We start from the raw sequence: 19,969 nt of genomic DNA, 5'->3' as shown, positions 1-19,969 counted from the left end.
TCATTTCCGCCAGGTCTGACCTGGCGGGTTTAACACCACCTGCCTGCAGGCAGACGTGGAAACACTGGCACCATCACGAGATGGTGCCAGTGTTTCCACTTCCCCATTCCCATTGAGTCCTATGGGACACAATGGGAATGGGGATTTACCGAATTCTGCCTGCAGAATTCCCGGGTCACCGGGATCGTAATGCCCTGGTAATTCCGGGAATCATGGAGGCGGAATGGTAATACAAGTCCGGCGGTAACCTGCCGGAATTTCAGGCACGGTTACCGCCGGACTCGTAATGAGGTCCAATGTCTTATAAAATCTTGAGAATGTGTCGATGTCTTGATCTCGGTTCACCATGATCCCATTGGGCGCCTGAATGTTAGTGATGGGAGAATGATGGTTTTCGGCTTTGCGCATCTGAGCCAGGAATTTCCCTGCCTTGTTGCTTTCCCTGCATCTCCGAGCCCGGGCTGGGGCAGCCATGCACTGGATCTCCCGTTCAGCAGGTTTATTGAATTCAGCCATGTGTATATCAAAGGGGGCTTCTTTGCTATGTGTAGTGGTGTACTCAAACTCAAGCAGTTCAAGCTTTGCTTCCATTGTATCCAATTATTTTCTGACGGACCTCAGTAGTCTCGTGGACTTGGCCATAATTGCGCCACGCACCCACACCTTGAATGTTTCCCATATCGTGGCAAATCTGTCTACAGACCCTTCGTTCAGTTGAAAGAATTCTTCTATTTCGATGTGTAACGATGTGCACACGTGCGGGTCCCTTACGATAGCGGGGGGCATTCTCCAGCATTTAGCACGTGGTGTAGTGTTACGGATAGTTAGTGTAATTGATATGGGGGAGTGGTCCGAGAGCCTCTGCTGAGGGAGGCCATGAGGCTGCAACAAGCTACCCTCAGGATTCGGGGGTCGTCGATATTAGGACCATATGTGTTGACAATAACAACCTCTCGTTCTGCCACCTCCCCCCAGACCAAGACATATCTCCCTTGGGCATCTATTTAGGTATCTCGGAGCCGGAATCCCAGACCCGGATGGATCAATATGAGAACCCCCTGGAGCGGGACGGGTTTCAGTATAATGTCTTAATGGGCCAGTCTTAGCGGGCCCCACTTAGGAAGAAAATTAGTGCAGACTTGACCAAGTGCATGTGTCGCTTGTAGAAGTATGATATGGGGGTTGTGTCTGCTGATATAAGCTGCTGTTTTCCGGGCCTTGATTGGGTTGTTCAGGCCACGAATGTTCCATGAAAGGAGTTTGATGGCTATACCCCTGTCAACCTGTGCCATAGTCCTCCTTTATCATAGTTGGGTGACTTAGCCTATGAGTGCTATCTGCTATTGCAGCTATGAGCGATGCAACTAAACTCTCAGATTTTAAACATTTACCAGTCGTAACTAAACTCCGTACCCAATCCCCACCCCTACCCCCAACATCAACCCCCAACCCGATGATGTACCCCATTCCCCATAATCTGTGGAATTCTCCTCTCAATGCAAGGTTTTTCCACGCGGGCCCGATCTTGGCCAAATAATAGGTTTCAGGAACATTTTTTGGAATCTTCTGAGGGCCGGCCCATATTAAGTTTCAACCCACTTGCAAGGGTGATTTGCCGTGTGTACCCCCTGCTTTTCGAGATTGTCTGATGGTAGGAGTGTGTATAACCACTTTATTGCTAGGATGTTCCAAGGTATCCTGATCCCCCTGCGGCGAGTGTGGGGTCCAGAACTGCAGGGCTTAGGGTCTTATTGATTGCAGATTCATGCAAAGGTGCGTAGTTTTTAGCCGGGGCCTGCTTGAGATAGGGCCGTGGGCGTAGGAGCATTGGTAACCGGGAGGCCGGGGCCTGTAGATCACAATGATTTCTGTTTTTAACGCGTTTTCCTAGCATGATGGCTCGTATTGGAGCCGAGCACGGACCTCCAGTTATGTGGGCCTCGGCCCCTTGCAGTATTAGACGCTGCTGGTCTGCTCTGCCACCGTCCCACACCTAGTATCTGTTTACAGGTTTTCGGAGTGATTCCAGCTTCTGGTGCCTGGCTGTTGGCTGGGACCCGGCAGCTGTCCACGCGTGGATGGCGGCCCACCCGCCGGTATGTCGAGACGAGGGGCAGAAGCACCACCCAGACGCTCCTCCGCCTGTCCCAGGATCTGCCGCGCATAGATGTAAGGCGCCTCCGGCTATTGCTATAGGTGTGCGAAGTGAACGGGCGTCTCTGCGTCAGGAGTGTTCATCTTTGATGCTTGATGGTAGAGAGTTTCAGAGTGATGGTGCAGTGACCATGAAACATGCGCCTCCAGCTTTGGATTTTTTTTAGTATGGAATGACGAGAGCAATGCTGTTGGAAGAGCGGAAAGCACGCAAATGGTGTTTGTGAGAGATGCTCTTGTTCAAGTACTTGGGGGCATCATTGTAAATGCAGCAGTGTGCCAGTGTTACAGTTTTGAACTCAATGCACGCCTGGAGGCTGAGATGTGGTCAGACCGGAGCAGTCCCAGGGTTGCACGCAGAGCTTTGTTTTGGAGGCGTTGCAACTTGGATAGATTGGCTACAGACCTGTGTAAGGAACTCATGGTGGCAACAGTACAGACAGACACAAGTGATCATTGTTCAAGGGTGTTTATTAAAATGTATATGCAGGTTGGAAAAGTGCCTAATCTAAATCTAAAATGGGAGCAAGCTAAGACCATAAAATAATAAGGCAGTCCTAGTGGAGTCTTGCCAAACAAAAGGGTCTATACTAAGAAAAACCTATTGCCAATCCTTACGCTAAATACAAAAAGGAGTGTGGGATAATATTCACAAGAAAGAAAGAAGTGTTCACGAATGATAAGTCAGGATGTGGTAGCTGGGGATCTCCAGGCCCACGTTTTGAGCACTGGACAAGGCGGGACTCCTGCGCACAGCACACACTCAAGATTTCCCAGCACAAGCTAATAGTTCAGCTCTCAGCTGTCAGGGCCTTCGGTGGTAAAGTCTCTTTTCTACAAAAGGTCTCTTGCCTCCAAGGACCTGATGTCTTCAAAATAATGAACAAAAAATTCCTTTTTGGTTGCACGTTGGGTGATATCTTTCATCCCTGCATCCCTCTCGTCCGGGCTCAGATCCACAAATGTTCCTGTCAATATCAGAACCTTGGGTAGTTCAGTTTCTTGCTTCCGAGGGCCTGATGAGCTCAAAATCACAATACAAATGTTCTTCCCTGTTTGTACCTGGGGTGATAATGCTTCACCCCTCGGCCCCCCTCTTCCGGGCTCAAACACCTCTCGGATGTTTACCTCCCTCCGTCGTGTTCACTATGGCTTTTATCACAATCTCATTTGTGGCATTCACAAATCCTAACGTCCTTTTAAACAGTTGACTGTGGACATCTCTCTACCGGGTTCACTCCTGTCAACACACTGTTAATTGGGACTTCAGGCTTCACCCCCCCCTTTCCATCGGTATCCCTCCGTCGGTTTCACTCTTGCCAACTTTGCCAATCACACAGTTTCTTCAACAGTTGTTACAATGCAGGATTCACTTCCCTCTGCTACACAATCATCTGTCAGTCAAAAACTTCCGACTGTGCAGAGGATTTTACTAGACCAGTGTATGACCACTTTGACCCCTTTCTCGCCTTTACCAAGGCCTTCTGGTAACAGTAGTTTCAACAATAGGGTAGTCGCCCAGTTTCCTGAGGGAGCAACCATGTGGTGCCCAACTCCTCTGTAGTTGGTTTTCCCTCTCGTATGAACAGTTCTTTGTACTTTCTTCAATTAGCTGTTTGCTACTTTTGTTCAACACAGTTCGGTTTCTTGTCGGCTCTCCCCTCGACTCACTGGCTGTGATGAACCCCTTGGCTTTGCTGGTCTCTGGAGTCAAGGTCGGTACCACAGTGGCAAGCGTCTCTCCCCGGCTTGGTTATCAGTGGAGGAGGGCCGTGTATACTGTTATCTGCTGCAACACACGCTGGCTATTGTTCGCGGTCTTACGATACCTTCCGTGGAGGTTTCACGGGCCTGGCTCGGAAGGGCAATGGTGCTTCTCTTCTTGACACCCTCTCGATTTGCGCCGTTTTTCGTCTCCTCTTGAAGGTGCCGTACTGAGTTAGCTCTCATTGTGCGATCTGTCTTGCTCGTTGTGTGCTCTTGTGCTCCACCTTTTATCCCTGTGAGAAAGGGAAAGGGCTGTCAGGTGTGTAGGATTCTGGTCAATTGCCTGACCCTTGTGGTGGGACATGTCAGGTAAACGGCTCTGGTGTTTGACGACTGTCGTGGTGCACTAAAGTGTTTGTGTCGAAAAAAGGGGGTTGAGGGTAGAGTGTTGAAGTATCCTACGGGGTAGTATGGGGAAAAGCTGTTATAAGAAGGGGGATACCACGTCTCACCCGTCTGTGTCCCATTTCCACTCCCAAAGGACCCCCCATCCAGGTGATTCACCCTCACTAGTCCACCCCCAGGAACTGGATCCAATAGGGATGGCCATGTCATGGCCACCTGGATGGCAGATCCCCAGGGACTAGTAAGTGAGACACCTTCAGGTTTCTCAGAACTACCCATGAGGAGAGCCTTGCAATAGTCAGGTTTGCTGATAATAATGGCTCCTGAAAGTGTGAGACAGTTGGACGGTGGCAGAAATGGTCTGCTCGGGCGGATGAGTTTCACCGTGTACGCAGTAGGAGATGGCCAAGGCGTTTATGTGCTTAGTCATGTTCAGTTCAGCGTCTAAGTAGACCCCAGGGTTTTGACTTGTTTGAGAACTGCGATGGAGGTGCCATATATGGAGAACGGAGAGTAGGCAGTGGCCAGCTTGCTGAGGTGCGCAGGGGGATCAACAATCAGTAACTCAGTCTTGTCATCATTTAAACAGTTTGTGAGAGACCATCCAGTTTTGAATAGTGGAGTAAATCTTGATGATGTCCTTAGTGCGATTGCGAGTGATGGGGGATGAGTATTTGTGCATCAACCGCAAAGTTAGTATACGTAATGTTGAGAGAGTCAAGAGGTCAGGGTTACTATAGGTGTTGTAAAGGGTGGGAGACAGATGAGAACCTTGGGGGGGGGGGGGGGGACACCCAGCGGCACTGGGACGGGGTCAGCTGCAGAATTCCCAATGCAGATTCTTGAGGTGTGATCTCCAAGAAAGTATTTAAATCAGCCAATGGCATGCGAAGAGAAGAGGAAGTGAGAGGTGAGGTGTTGGCATAGGGTATCATGGTCAACCCGGTTGAACGTAGCAGAAAGGTAAAGGAGGAGGAGAATGGCAAGATTCTCTATATCCCGGATGCTGTCCAGCTGCATTTTAAGATCCAACAAAGAAGCTTCTGTACTGTGTTAAGATCAAAACACGGATCATCTTGCTCCAAGTTGATGATGGGATTCTAGGAAGTGTTGCACTTCGGAATAGGTGATGCGGTCAAGTATTTTGAGCAGGAAGGGGACAGTGGTGATGGGTCAGTAGTCGGTGGGAAAAGAGGGATTGAGAGAAAGTTTTTTTTAAGGAGTAGGGTAATCCAGGCAGATTTGACGCTGTTGCGAACAGTACAGGACTTGAAGGAGGTGTTTACAAACCCAGTAATGATAGGTGACACCGTGGGTGCACAGTTTGACAATGAGGTGGGCCGGAGTCACTCTTGCAGTTTGAGGTTTTGAGGGCCAGGATGGTCTAAAAGGACAGACACTTCAGAGACTTGCGAGAATGAGAAAGGGGTTATCTCAGTGAGGTCAGGGAGTTTTGATGTTGTCAGCGTGGCAGGAGTGGGCGCTTTTCAGACTAGTTGGATTTTTTGGGCAGAAACCTTTTTTCATAGTAAGTTAATTTTGTTGGCAAATGCGTCTTTAATGGTGGTACACCATTCTTTGTCAACCCTGGTATGAGTGTTGGGACTCTCAGGGTTTTCCAACTCTCACAAGATGGAGAACAATTATTTGTAATTAGAGCTGGCATTGGTCATTCTGGTGTTATACGACTTAACCTTATGGGAGAAGACAGAAGATTTGGGTTTGAGGGGAGCATATTGGTCTATCGTGAGAAGGACGGTCTGGTGATAGGGGTTGGCTAAGGCTTCAGGGCCTTTGTTGGCTGGTAGTGTGGTAGAGCAAGTAGGGAGGAGAGGGTGGGCTTAAGCAGCTTGTGCATTCATTTGCATGTGTTGTGTACCAGAGTTGATATGGGAGCAGAAGCAATAGTAGCAGTGGGGATGGACTGCAGGATCCCAAATTCGATGTGGAAGTGATCAGACCACGATACTTGGGAAATAGTAGTGTTTCAAGGGTGACGTTATTGGTGAGAATCCAGCCTAGGATACATCCTTTACCGTGAGGAGAGCTGACTACTTGTGTAAAGTTCATCTCCTGTAGGGCTTGGGCAACCAGGGATGCTTTATTGGCGCTTGTATCATTAATGCCCAGATCCAGATCACCTAGGATGATACATTTCGTGGTGGGCTTGCCAAGTGGCGTGATTAGAGGGGGATAACAGATTCCAGTTGGTTTAAAGAGTTAGGCCGAAAGTAAAGGAGGAAGAGGTTGTACGTGATCTGTGGGTTAATGGATAATTTCAAGCGAGGAGTTTCGTGCCCAGGTAATTTGGGGGGAGTCGATGATCCTAAAGAGGAGGCAGGATTTGGCAATGAGCGCAACACCACCACCTGTGGCACTGATGCGGTCAGTCCTGAGGATGGAATAGTTAAGCGGGATGGCTATTTGGAGTAGTGGCCCGGAGGCATCGTGGAGCCAGGACTCTGATGGCAAGTATGTCAAGGATGAGAACTTGAATGTCAATAGCGTGGGAACCAAGGGAACGTGAGTTGATCAAAGCGCACTCGACTCCTGGTTGTTTTGAGGTAACAAGGGAGGGGTGGAAGTGGGTGGATTGGGGGGGGGGGAATAGGAGGATGGGTGGTGGTTGGTGCAGGAGGAGAGCCTGATATTTCTGGTGGGTCCCAGGAGTGTGAGGGTGGGACCAAAATCTGAGGTGGGCGTTAGAGGAGTTCTAGAGTAGTCACTGGTGGCGGTCTCTACCCAAACAGGGTTGGGCATGGAGAGATGAGAGTTGTGGGAGCTGATGAGTAGTCCTATGGCATGTAGCTTTAGGAAAATAGATTTTGTCACAGCAAGATGTAGGCTTCAGCATTGAGGAAGCTAGGAGGTTCCTAGCTGGCAGATGTTTAGGTGGACTGCATTTAACATTGCTTGTCGGGGTCAGCGGTGAAAAAACTGGAAGATCCCCGTCGGGCATGAGTATAGGAGGAATGAAAGTTTTAGGACCCCAGAGAGGTATAATGTTCGGGAGGAAGGTGTTGGTTTGGGTGTGCACCTGAGCTGGGTGTATGTAGTGTCCTACAATTAGGACGGGAGTGGCAGGCTTTGATTGTAGGTGCTAGAGTCTAGAAACAGAAGTATCAAGCCCCAGCGGGGAGGGCAGAAGGGACAAATGGAGTGGGTGCAGGGACAGTGAGATTGAGAAAACTCAGGGGCGAGACAGAGGTTGGGTTTCGAAGTGAGGTCCTGAGAAGGTGGGTCTTGCACTGAGGGCTGGTCACAGTAAGCTTTGGCCAGCCAATGGGATACCGGGGTATGTGTAGAGGGGAAGGAAAAGAGAAGGGGGAGGAAGGAGGTTATCCGGGCAGGAGTTGAGGACGGACATCAATGATTGTGAGGGGGGAAACACATCGATGCAATTGTAGTGAGTGCCCTGTGCACACTGAGGCATGGGGTGCTTGCTGGACCTGGGAAGGTGGAGAGTGGTCATGAGTGGAGGACAGTGGCAGCATAGCATTTGAAGGATAAAAGGGACACAGTAGCAGGCTCACATTTCTTACCTCGAGCAGCATGATTATGAATACCAAGCTTCACCATGGGGCTTCACCATGGGAGATTTTGTGGGGATCGAGCTGCTTAGAGGGTGGAAAACGAAAATGGAAGGGAGGGATGGCATAGCAGGTATTAGAGAACTGTAAGACGGTTAAGGCCGGACAGGAGGTGTTGATGGCCTTTGTGTAGGGCCCTTATGGCAGCAGTGAAGAAAGCATCAGGCATCCAATCAGCAGGCTTGCAGGAGAGCAGGACTGGAGGGCAAAAGGCTCTGCAACAGTGCTGGCCATTTTTAAAGGGATTTCAATTTTTGGAATATGCTATTTCGGCATCAAATACAGTGAAATCAAGCCCAGCAGAGCTGTGTGAAACTAAATTACTCTATTGCAGCCATAATCCAATGAGGCCTACACATGCATCTGAAATAAACCGCATAACTTTCAAAGCAGCTGGCATCATAATTTGGCTATCCAAAACAAATCAAACAATTTGTTTAGTGGGCAACACTTAGCGAGTGACACAGACAGGATTGAAACTGAACAGTTGGAGATCAGTAGGAACACAAGAAGCACAATTAGTACAATGAGGGAACTATCTTTCACTTGTGTTAATAAGACCTCACACTTCAAAGTTGGCATGTTTCATACAGCTAAGAGCCTTTTCAGGAAAAGGAACACTGAACATTTAGGATAAAAGTGATATTACTGCAAAACTAAATTAAATAAATATTATAGATCTGTTATCATTTAGCAAACACAGTTTTGATAAAAATGACTCACCCGATTTGCAATCTTCTCTTTTAGAAAAGGTTTTAGGATAGCAAAAATTCCTTTGAATATTCTAGGTTCATTTATGATATTCACAGCTTTGATTCTAATGGGAAACCCATCCTGGAGAAAAAGAAATACAGAAGATCAGACGTATAGAGAATTAGTTTCTGTTCCCTTATGTTATTAATGCTTTACCACAAAATAGCTTTCAATGCATTTTCTTTGCTGGGCAAATGCATCAAAGCAGAATTCCATTTTTAAAATTTTTTAAAATCCAAATACCCTCCCCCAGTGAGCTCACGGAGTATTTACTACATTTCTTTCTTTCGAGTAGAGCTTTAAAATGCACCTTTGGAGGCATTCTCAATTCGCATAGTGAGATAGTTGTTTTTGTCCTCTCTTGTACCCCTCCCTTGCCTCATCGCGCCCTGAAACACTTGTGTATGGGTGCGATATAAATATCATATCATATCACATCAAGTCGATGCAGGAGCTGGACACCATTCCACCTACTGAAAATTCAGCAGATTTCCTTAACGGCAGTAAAACACATTCAGGTTTCTTGGCATCAAAAATCTCCTTTGTGAATCTAAAAATGCTGAAAATTAAATCTAAACACTCGCTTGGTCTCCAAATGCTGTTCACTTTGATCTGTTTGTCTTTGGGGCCTCGGGTCAGCCGGGCTTGATGCTTTACATTGATCTTCCCAAGTATACCTCTACTTGGCAAAAATGCATACTGCCTGCTCGGGTGCAACACCTGAAAAGTCTTCTGAATTGAGGACATCAGACTTCTCTTATATCACACAAGTCTCTTCTGTAAAGCAGACAAATCTTATATTTCTCACAGCAGTTTCGGTTAATTTAATTTTTACGTTGAGATGAAGTAAAATCTTTGATGGACTTTAGGCAAGTTTTTATTAAGGCGGTTTAAGACTTCCCAACCACTTCTCACTTCTCCTTGCACTGTTGCTCCCCTCTTACATAAGCCAGAGCAACTTTCCAGGGTAGGCTTGCTCATATAACCCAATGGCCAAATGTGGTCTCTCTAGATGCGCCTTTCTTAAAAGTCATATCTGAGCCATCTATGCAAGCATGAAGTACAGAACTATTACTGACTACCCACGTCTGTCAATACCCAAGCCTAGATTTTAAGGTACATTTTATGTGCTGCACTGATATATCATTGTTTTAGAATTACTGTTCCTGGAGGCATTTCAACCAATACATAATTAGCCAATTCCCACATGTTTTGTGCCTCTAGTCTCCCCACCACAAGCAAGAAATGCGCCCACCCGCTTCCCAGGAAGGTACTTTTCTGTAGAGCATCTGCCAAAAGGCAATTGATCAATAGACATTGGTAGATGGCTTTCACATAGAAAAATAATTCTTACCTTCACTCCCTGTATTATTTCAAAGATTGCACTTGTTTTGATCTATTGAGAAGGCAATACAATTTCTAAGCTCACTCTTGCAGGGGCATACCTTAATTTCTTGCTCACACTAGCCATTAGCATAAACCAATTCCTCCCCCACACCCCCTTTATTTTTTTAACCATCCCATATTGCTAAAAGGGTTGCTACAGGAAGCAGACGATCTTACTTACAGTATAAAATGTTTGATAGCATTTTCACCTGGTAAAGTCGGAATGTCATGCAAGACAAGACTGCAAGTCTAATGCGGAGATAATGAACAGACGGATGGAATACAAACTCCTAATATTTGCTACCACAAAACATTTTTACTCACTTCACGTCTTACCTGAAGAATTCCAATTGTCTTTTTGGCCAGGAAAGGTCCAAAATGTGATGCATGGGATATGCCGACCCCACTGTAATCTGCAAGAATTGCAATTCCATTGACCTGGGTCACCTCAGATTCAATGAGCTTCCCCAAAGTAAGGTATATGGCACGGATGTTCTCAGTTATCGGATAAGCACTTGGAAGCCAGTTACCTGTATTTAAAAAAAAAAAAGAAACACATGAAATGGTGTCGATGAATAAGAAACTTTACACAAAACATTGAATGATTAAGGTTTACTTTTCCCAAAAAATCCAGTTTTTGAAGGGCATTGCACATACACAATGTTTTACATCATGTCCCATTTTCACATTGAGTTTAAAAAAAGGTCTACTTTACCTGTTTTCATGTGAATTATATACAGTCTTCTACATGCACAATCCCTTAATGTTTTATGCAGCAATCCTGCGCCTCTACGATTGAAACTGAAAATATTATATACTGTTTAAGAGACCTGCCGGGGAAGGCCGATTTACCCGGCAAACTAACCACTCTAACCTCTCCCACTGCCTCCTCAGCAGAAGACCCATATTTAGCAAACTTCGACATTATGGCAGATCCATTTTAAAATGTAGGGGTTATCACAGACTTGAGTGGCCCCTACTCAAATACCTGAAATTATTGTCAGAGCAACTAAACAACCCTGCCTTGTACAGAAAACGTTCTGCACCTAACAAATCACTGGATCGTTGCTGGTGATAACGTTTTTGGGCACTTCACCTCCAAATGTTTCTCCCGGTTTCAGGCATGCCATACAAAGCATAGCCTACAGAAGGCACCAGACCAGGCAACCAAACCACCACTGCGCCAGACCACAGATGCCCCTTCTGCAGTTTTTACCGGCTTGCTCTCCTCTTGTAGCAACAGTATTTCAATCTATAAACTAGAACTATTCATCAATTCTTTGCTTAAAAAAAGTGCTCTGAAATGGACACCGGGGCGGGGGGCAGCACAGTATGTTCAAAAAGGCTCATGCCTTAACCTGAAACCGTTGCACAACCCAATGAAAAGTTGAAATGGGTCTCTGTTGGTCCAGCCTGAAAATATACGAGATTATCAGATCCTAGAAGTGTTGCAACAAAGAACTTAATGCAAGGTAAATTCTGCCATGTCCAATGAATCTACCAAGTCTAGATAGTTACAATCAATCCAGTACCATGCAGCCGACTACTGTTTTGCAGGAGTACAGGGACGAAAAGTTGCTAAATCGCCTACTCTGCCCCACTACTACTAAACCAGCAGGGACCCCAATCATAAAGGTGAAACATGCACAGCCTGACCAGTATACCGCCTTTGCCTCTTGGTAACATGGGATAAGACAAGAGCAGGCTATAACTTCAAGAACGGTGTGAGCTGATACAGTCGCAACAAGAATATATGCAATTAAATAATTAAAAACCTACCCCTGTAAGAGAAACACAGATAATCCTGACTGTTGATAAAAAAAGAGCACTCTGGGAGATATTAGCAGCAATTTCAGTGCTAGTGAATGAGGGCACGGAGGAGTTAAAAGTCACTATAGTCCTTTGTACCTGGGGGAGGGCCTCTTCAAATTCTTCCGTTTTTTGTCTTTGGGGATCTTGGTCGAGCCAGGCTTCTCGGAACTCCACTGCAATCGAGCTGTGTCAAGGTGATCAGCCCCGTCAGCCACAATGTTAGGTCGATTCAAGGGGCAGGCTCCCGTTGGATATAGTCAGCGTTTGAGACTGTCAAGTTGATGGCTTCTAGTAGTTTAGTGGTCGAGTTGATGGCAAAAGTATGCTTATGTGGTGTCCAGTGAGTGTTTGAGACAGTGAGGCGAAATCGTGTTGATTGATGCAGTCCGCTGTAATTGGTCATCCCGGCGTCTAGAGGGTTTGAAGTGCAGATATGCAGTTTGAAGAAAGCAGAGTGACATACGCAGCGCCTACGGTCCTGTAGTGATTCGAAGTGGGTATAGCACGGGTAAGCCAGCTTTAAGACCTCTTGGGTGGCAAAACAGGGTTACAATCTGCTTCTGGACTTCTGGGTTGCTGGGAGGCCCAATCCAGTGTCTCCAACGGCAAAGTGAATCCTTAGTCCTGCACTTTTACTCCAGGAAGATTATGTGGCACCAATATGGGGCCTTCACATCCAGTGAATAGGATCCTGGTTCCAGTGCATAGCTGCAGAGAGGCCTGGGTCCTACAGCAGCTTCACCTCACTGTTTCCTGGGTATGATAAGAGGGCAGCGCTCCCCTCTGCCTTTAAAGATTATTTCTTCATTTCTATGGCAGCAGACTTTGGATTAGACAACAACACCAACAGAGCTTCAGATGAATCTTTCTCCTACTGCTTGTAATAATTCAAAGATGATTTAACAAAGAACTGGATTTCCTGCCTTTATAAAGCTAAACTGCTACACGGGTGGGTCTGAAGCAAGCTTGTTGCAAGGGATCCATCCAGGCTGCTGTACTAAACATCTTTTGCCTAGTGATAATGTTAGGAAAGATTATTTTTACTGCACCTTTCCTTCCATCTTTATGGAACCCCTAAACCTTTTGCTTTTATTTTATAAATCGGACCTGTACTTTTTGCAGTACAGTGAAGCCTTAAGCTTCACACCACTGGCCTTTGCCCATATGTTATGGGGAAACTGATATGTCCTTCAGGCTATCAGTAGTGGTAAACAGTGTTTCCCTTCGTCGTGTTACTACTTTTGGTTACTTTTGTTTCAGTTGTGGTAACGTTTTATCATTGCACAACGCAGCCTACACTGCAGTGCAATGGGGTGCATTTTTGTGTTGCCCATGACTAACACTCAAAGAATTTTTGGTTACTCTAGATGTGCTTAAAAGATGGGCTGGTACCAGCAGCGACTTTTCCCCACTTTTTGGGGAATTATTTTTGTTAAATTTTTTTGGGGAATTTTGGTTGGCTGATAAATCAACCTTTCAAAATTTACAGAAAATTTACTTCATAAAATACAGTTACACAGAATACAAAATCTCATTTTACACCATATTCAAAATATTAATACAATATTCAACATGAAAGTGACAAATTTACAAATTTCATAATATAAAACATTGTCCACTGGAGCTCCCCCACATCCATAATACACCTCTTCTGTTTACTTCAAAATAACCTCTGGTTATCTAAGGTGGAATAACAGCATTAACAAGAGGACTTTGTGTTAGTTAAAGATGGGTCCATATTTCATCACTGGAGCGTATTGATAAAAATTGACAACACTTATTAAACAATCGATACCGAATTTTACTCAAGGCGGGGCATTCAACCACCAGATGGCACAAGGTCTCTATTTGAAGTGGATCATTACAAAATCGGCAGTATATGTCACCTTTAGGGATTAATTTTCTCCTACCTAGAATCTGCCTCGTCAAACATAAATTAAGCCGAATCCGCAACATCGGAGATCTGACCAAATTAAATGGACACTTGACAAGGTATGCTTCCATAAACTGAAATCTTTTATGAGAAGACATTATTATTCCACCATCCACATATTTCAAACATTGTGTGCGGGTATGGATCCAGTCAAACCGGTGTAATTTCAATTTTGCTTTTGTGGGGTTCAACAATAGTTCAAGTGAAATATCAGCATTGGTTAGTGCATCTACCACACAGTTGGTCCATTTTTTACGGAGATTAAGGTGAGAAGTGAACAGATGTTTTGCCAAAATGCCCAAAATATTCAGTGATGTGGCACCTATTAGACATTTTCTATAGAGCATACAAAATTTCCACAGAACTTGACTATAGACAGAAATACCACCTAACTCATAACGTAATAAGGGTAAAGGAGTGCATTTGGGAAGGCCTAAAACAGTCCTCCAAAAATATGCTTCAAAGTGGTCCCAAAAAGATCTTGGCTTAGGTGACCCTGTCTCCGCTCCATAGCTAATTATTGGCACCACTTTTTGTTGAAAAAATGTCATTATGTGCGTTAGTGTAAATTTACCAAATCTATAAAGTAAAATCTTAGCTTGTGATGTCAATGAACGGATTTTAGCGTCCAGCGTTGCTTTATAGATATGGTTGTCTAGTGACTCTGTGAAAGGAAGACCCAAATATTTGTATTGCATGACTGTCTACTTCTTGCTTTTGCAGGGTCCATTTATGATTGGATGTTCTTTTCCTTGCAAAAGGATGACAAATTACTATTTGCGTCTTGTCTAAATTAATGAATTTTGTTTTAACTTTACCACAGTTGGCCACGAACTGTGGCTACTGGTCAAACATGGCCGTGCCACGAGATTTCGCGTGTTCTTTTTCCATCTTGTTGTTCAGCTTTTTTCCTGGTCTCAGTGGCAAGAAAAAATCCTTATAAGCACTTCCAGTGCCCAGGAAAGCAGCAGCTTTTGGTGAGTTACTGGAGGGCTATGTTTGTTTGCAGGCAGGATGTGGGCTGGGTCAGTCTGATTCCAATCCAAATTCTGTTTGTCTGAGTGGCATGCATGAATGTTCCCGCTAGTGGTCCTGATTGGACCTCTGCTGGAGTGTGTGTGGGCTAGTCCTCCTATTGGCCTGTGGGAGTTTCAGCTCCTACCTGGATTTTAGGATAAGAGAACCCCTGCACTCATCCTTCAGAGATCCTGGAGAAACCTGAAGGAGCCAAGTATCCTGTCCAGCTGCGAGATCCACAAAGAAACCTAAAACCTGACTGAAGGAGGCCTGGCAACCAACTTCTCCTGCAGCCCTGGTGGATCCCTGTCTTTTGATCATGATCTTTAGTAGTCCTGCGAAGGTGCTATGACCTTTGGAGTGGAGGGACCAACCATTCCCGACGTCTGCTCGGTACCTTGCCAAAGTGCCTGGGAACCGTCCTGCGGCTGACCAGCTTCGTTTTTGGGTTAACGTGCTAGCGACGTCACTGCACTGAGTTTCAGCCCGAAACCTGGTGGACTCTCAGCTGCCACTCGAGGGCTCCCTCCTGTGAAATTCCAGCGTCCTAACACAAAGGAGACTCGAGATAGAACAGAAAGTCCGACTATGGCTACGGAGTCCTGTTGCATCGCTGTGCGCGGCGTGCAACGTCCAAAACTGGCTTACCTGACCAGAGTACAGTCCTGAGAGGGGTGCTGCATCAAGTGTTTTTGCATTCTTCGACCAAGAGTCCTTGCACCAGCAAAAAACAACAACCGAAGTGGAGCTTGAACCTGCAACCCCAGGAAATCAAGGACCGTGAATTTCGGCGGGAAACGCAGTGTAGGACACCATTCCTATGTTCTACCAAGTCTGGGGAAGATTCGGAGTAAGGGGGGTAAGTTACTGAGCTTTTAACCTACCCCTATACTCCCATTCTAATACTTTTGGTTTTGCCATAACTTGCCTATGCAAGACCTGATTGTTGGAGCTAATTGTGGGCATTAGTCTACATTGAACCCTAACTCTAAGAACCCTTTACTGTGGAACTGTATCCTGAACAATTGGGCAGAAGGCCCCAGGCAACTTAGGGCTGGAAAATTTTAGCTTGGGATCATCCATGTCTAACCTTTCCTTAGCAGGAGTATTGGATTTGTATTATGCATTTGAACCAAGGGAATGTATTTATATATGTATTTAGTTTAATAGTGTTACGTGATAAGTATACCTGCTTGTAGTCCTTTTCCTATAGTGTGCTTTGGCCACAATTAAATTACTGTATTTGTATACATCCTGTCTAAGTGTAATTTGTGATGCTCATTGCGGACCCTTTACAAGCTCAACCCCTGTGAAGAACGTAGCCTAAACCGCCTGTCACTGCTACCTAAACTGGTTTGGCTACAGCTTCCCAGAGTTGTCCATGTCACAATATAGGTTGGCCTTCTATACATCTGTCCAGCAGGCCAGAGTATAGACAATCAGTCCCAACAGATATACCCAAAGTCCTTTGTTTGCAGGAAGTGAGGAGGGACGCGAAGCTGTAGAGAGCCCTAGCAGAAACCAAGATATTTACATTTATTTGGAGTTAAGTGCTTTTGCCAAAGCGCTGAACATAATAATAATAAAAGACAACACAGTAATGGAGGTACTGATAAATTAAGGCCGGAAATGAAACAGTGAATGAAGAAAGACAATATGTCAGTTATTAAAAAGAGAGGAGAGAAGGTGTGCTTCGAGTAGAGTTTGAAAAACATGGAGAAGATGATGAACTAGAGAGGGGTCGGGCGTTCCAATGCTTTGGAGCGAGGATGGCAAAAAGAACAAAAACAAGCTGAAGCACAGGGGGGCCTGGGAACAGGAAGTAGGAATTGGTTTTGCGAACAAAGACCGAGGGGGGAATAAAAAGAAAGAGCGAAGCGAGACCCTGGATACATTTGTAGATGATAGAAAGTGAAACGAGTATATGTGCGGTAAAAGGTCAAAGCAAAATGATAGTAGAGAGGAAAACCGAGGTGCTTGTGGAAAGTGTGAATAAAAGACAGACAGCAGCGTTATGGACAAAACGAGAAGTAAGATGGGAGGCACAAAAACCGAGGACGAGAACAGAATAGTCTATCCAAGAGAGAAAATTTGAGAAGTGAATAAGGAGCTTAGTTGAGTGAAAAAAATAAGAAAGAGCAAGTACTACAAATGTTAATCAGATAGAAACGACAGGAACAAGCAGTGTTTGACATATGCAGAGAGAATCAAAAAATAACTCCTAAGTTGCGAGCAGAGATAGAGAAGTGGGGGGGGGGGGAAGTAGTATCAGTGGGGCTCTGGTGTTAGCAGGGAAGAGAATTATCTCCGTTTTAGAGGTATTAAGATACAGAAAGTGAGAGGACATCCTGAGTATCAGAGAATGACAGGTGGAGACATGCAATGGAGTGAGTCGGTGAATGAAGAAAAAGAAGAAAACTTATAGTCAGCATAGAAATGACAAGTTCTATGAAGATATGAGGACAGAGAGGTATGGGTTAGAGGAAAAAGCAGAGAGCCAAGTACAGATCCTTGTGGTACACCAGAGAGAGAAGGGTTGTGAGGGCGCAGTTTGTGCATACCAAAAAACAGTGTAGCAACAGTTTCAAGGGTGCAGCTTCCTTGGCATTTCCCCACATGGCAGTTGTGGAGCCTGCGAGGCCAGACAGCTAATGCACATCAGCCCTTCACTACTGGGGAACTGCTCACCAAGCTGACACTAGGAAGATATTCAAACGCTGTGACTGTATAACTGTTTGACCTCAGTAAAAACTAAGTCATGACCAGGCATGGCTTATATTTACAGTTTAATGTGCCACCAGAGGTGCAGATGAGTAAAGCAAATTCTGCCTGTTGGAACTTTGTATTCCAGCATCTGTCAGGAATGCACATGTGACCTTTGAACCTGCTTTGCTGTCCATGTAGAGCAGTGGGAGACTGAGCACAGCAAAGGTACACAATGCTTTTGGCATGGACAATATGAAAGGCTGGGGGCACATTAGCAGGCCTTCCTTTCAGTGACAGAATAACATGCATCATTTTAATATTTTAAACAAATTCAAAAAGATAAAAACGTCACACCCTCTCAGATGGCAACTCTTGGGGTTAATAGGCGGTTGCAAGGGGGGGTGGGGGTTTCCCCCTGCAGTTTGCTGCTGCACTCTATTGAAAATCAGTATAATTTCCGAAATAAAACATTTGCTAATGAAAAGAATCAGCAGTAAAAAAAACCTGGAACCCGACCAGGTAGTTTATGGCACTGCCTCCTGGGCCTTGGCAGGCTAGTATTCCTGGTCTGAAGAGTCACCCTCAGCTCTTGGGACAGGATCAGAACAGCCATCGGGCTAGAGCAAATGTTGCTCACATTAAAGTCACTATGGGCTATATGCAAGTCACCTTTATATTGAAAAAGGTTGTGGTTGAGTGCGACAGCAGCAAATAACATCAATTGTGCATGCCCTTTGTGTGGTTTCGAGTTCAATGTCAATACAATAAAAGCAGCATGAGTCAATTTTGAAATATACAAGGACTAATTTCTTCCCACAAAGGACATATAAGAAAGGACCAATTTGATCCAAGCCGAAATTGGTCCAAGTATATTCGCCAGTGATTTATGAACCTTTTGAAGTTCTTAAATTACATAGGTGATCGTGTTTGAATGGTTACAAAAAGAGTAATGCTTCACCTTCGGCTTAAGACCACAAGAAACTCCTCTGGGAACACCAATCAGGAAGTTATCTCCTCATCCCAGCAACATCAGGGACAAACTCTGAGAGACCACCCCCTGAAGGACTAGGCGATCAGGTGACAAGAGCGTGTGACGTGACTTCTGAACTCCCTACGGTCGTCCAGCCGGGGGAGTCCTAGTTAAAGGTAGTAGAGTGAAGGGTGAAGACCAGCCATGACCAGCCTCTTTGCCTATGAGCCTTTGCCTTCCTACCTTCTGCACATGAGTACCCCTAGCTTCCCAATTACTGTACTGTGTCGCCACACTGCAGTACGGACCTAAAATTCCTTCACTCCTGCTCAACTCTCCCTACGCTTTCTCCAATCACGCTTCTTTCTCTTTTCCTATCTCCATTATGAAACATCTCGAAACACCCACTATTCCATCTCTCTTTCACCTACTTTCAACAAACAAAGCAGATGAGCTAACTATACCTCCGCCAACACCTATCCACTTCACCTATCTTCCTCTGAGACTCAACTTCTCTACTCTTTCTTAGTACATCAATTGAACATTGCGCTCTGAAATGCTCAGTCTGTATGCAACAAAACATCCTTTATCACAGACTACTTTCACACCAGATCTCTCTACCCTAGAGCTTCTTGCCAACACTGAAACATTGATTTCTCAATCTGACACAGACACACTGGCGGTCCTGCATGACTTCGTACTATTCTTCATTCACTTAGCTTGTCTGACTGGCAGAGGTGGAGGCGGAAACCTACTCTCTTCCCTCCTCAATGCTTCACAAATCTTAGGACACATCCTCTCCTACCGCTTTTGAATTCACCAGCTCTGCTTTTGCTCTGCTTCACATTATCTCCATCTATCGCCCTTGTGGCCCCACTGGACCATTCTTTGAGGAACTCTGGCAACTCCTCGATTTTCTTTCCACTAGACATCACTTCATTCTCTTATTAGGTAACTTTAACCTTCCCTCTCCAACCACTTCTCAGAAAATATGAACTCCAGTCTTTTCTTGGTGACTACGCTCTCCACTCTATCCATAACCTATCTACGTACACCGGGGTTAACTCTTTGTATCTCTTATTCATCTCCACCTCTCTCTCAGCCAATAATGCTACTATCACACCATCCCTATTGGATTACTCCATTGTTTCCCCTCACCATCTCCTTTCCACCTCTCCTCACCACTTTCCACACCAATTGCTAAAAGGACATTTTAACCTTCTGCCATTCCTCCCGTTCTCTGACCTAAAGTTCTCACTCCCCTCCTTTATCCCTGATGCCTCTTCTACTACCACTGCCTTTTCAGGCTTCTAATCCCTACTATATGACTCATTCTCCACTCACTTCTGTGATTAATCCTGCTGAGTCATCACAGAATCCTAGCCTAAAATCTCCTGCCATGTGGTCAGGGAAAGGCAGTCACTACCTTATTCTAACCTTAGGGGTGCTATCAGGGGGCCGGGGGGGGTCACATGGGAGGAGAAGGCTGTCAAGAGACTGTGATGACTCCGTCAGGAGAGACAGTGTTCATCCTCT

At 45.4% G+C, this 19,969-nt stretch overlaps 2 protein-coding genes across 2 annotated transcripts in view; one reads left to right on the top strand and one right to left on the bottom strand.

Moving 5' to 3' along the window:
• SERINC3 (serine incorporator 3) overlaps positions 1-19,969 on the top strand; it is a 967,471-nt gene that overhangs the window by 854,494 nt on the left and 93,008 nt on the right. The gene's annotated exons all lie outside the window — the stretch shown is intronic.
• TTPAL (alpha tocopherol transfer protein like) overlaps positions 1-19,969 on the bottom strand; it is a 173,477-nt gene that overhangs the window by 67,282 nt on the left and 86,226 nt on the right. Inside the window, exons 3-4 of the mRNA XM_069651331.1 lie at positions 10,332-10,525; positions 8,580-8,690 (exon numbers count right to left, since the gene is read on the bottom strand). Coding sequence (XP_069507432.1) covers positions 8,580-8,690; positions 10,332-10,525 — 305 coding nt within the window. The remainder of the gene's footprint in view (positions 1-8,579; positions 8,691-10,331; positions 10,526-19,969) is intronic.

Source organism: Ambystoma mexicanum, chromosome 3p (assembly GCF_040938575.1).
Source record: "Ambystoma mexicanum isolate Mex_15411 chromosome 3p, UKY_AmexF1_1, whole genome shotgun sequence".
In the NCBI taxonomy this organism is placed as follows: Eukaryota; Metazoa; Chordata; class Amphibia; order Caudata; family Ambystomatidae; genus Ambystoma; species Ambystoma mexicanum.
This window is presented reverse-complemented; position numbering and strand designations above follow the sequence as displayed.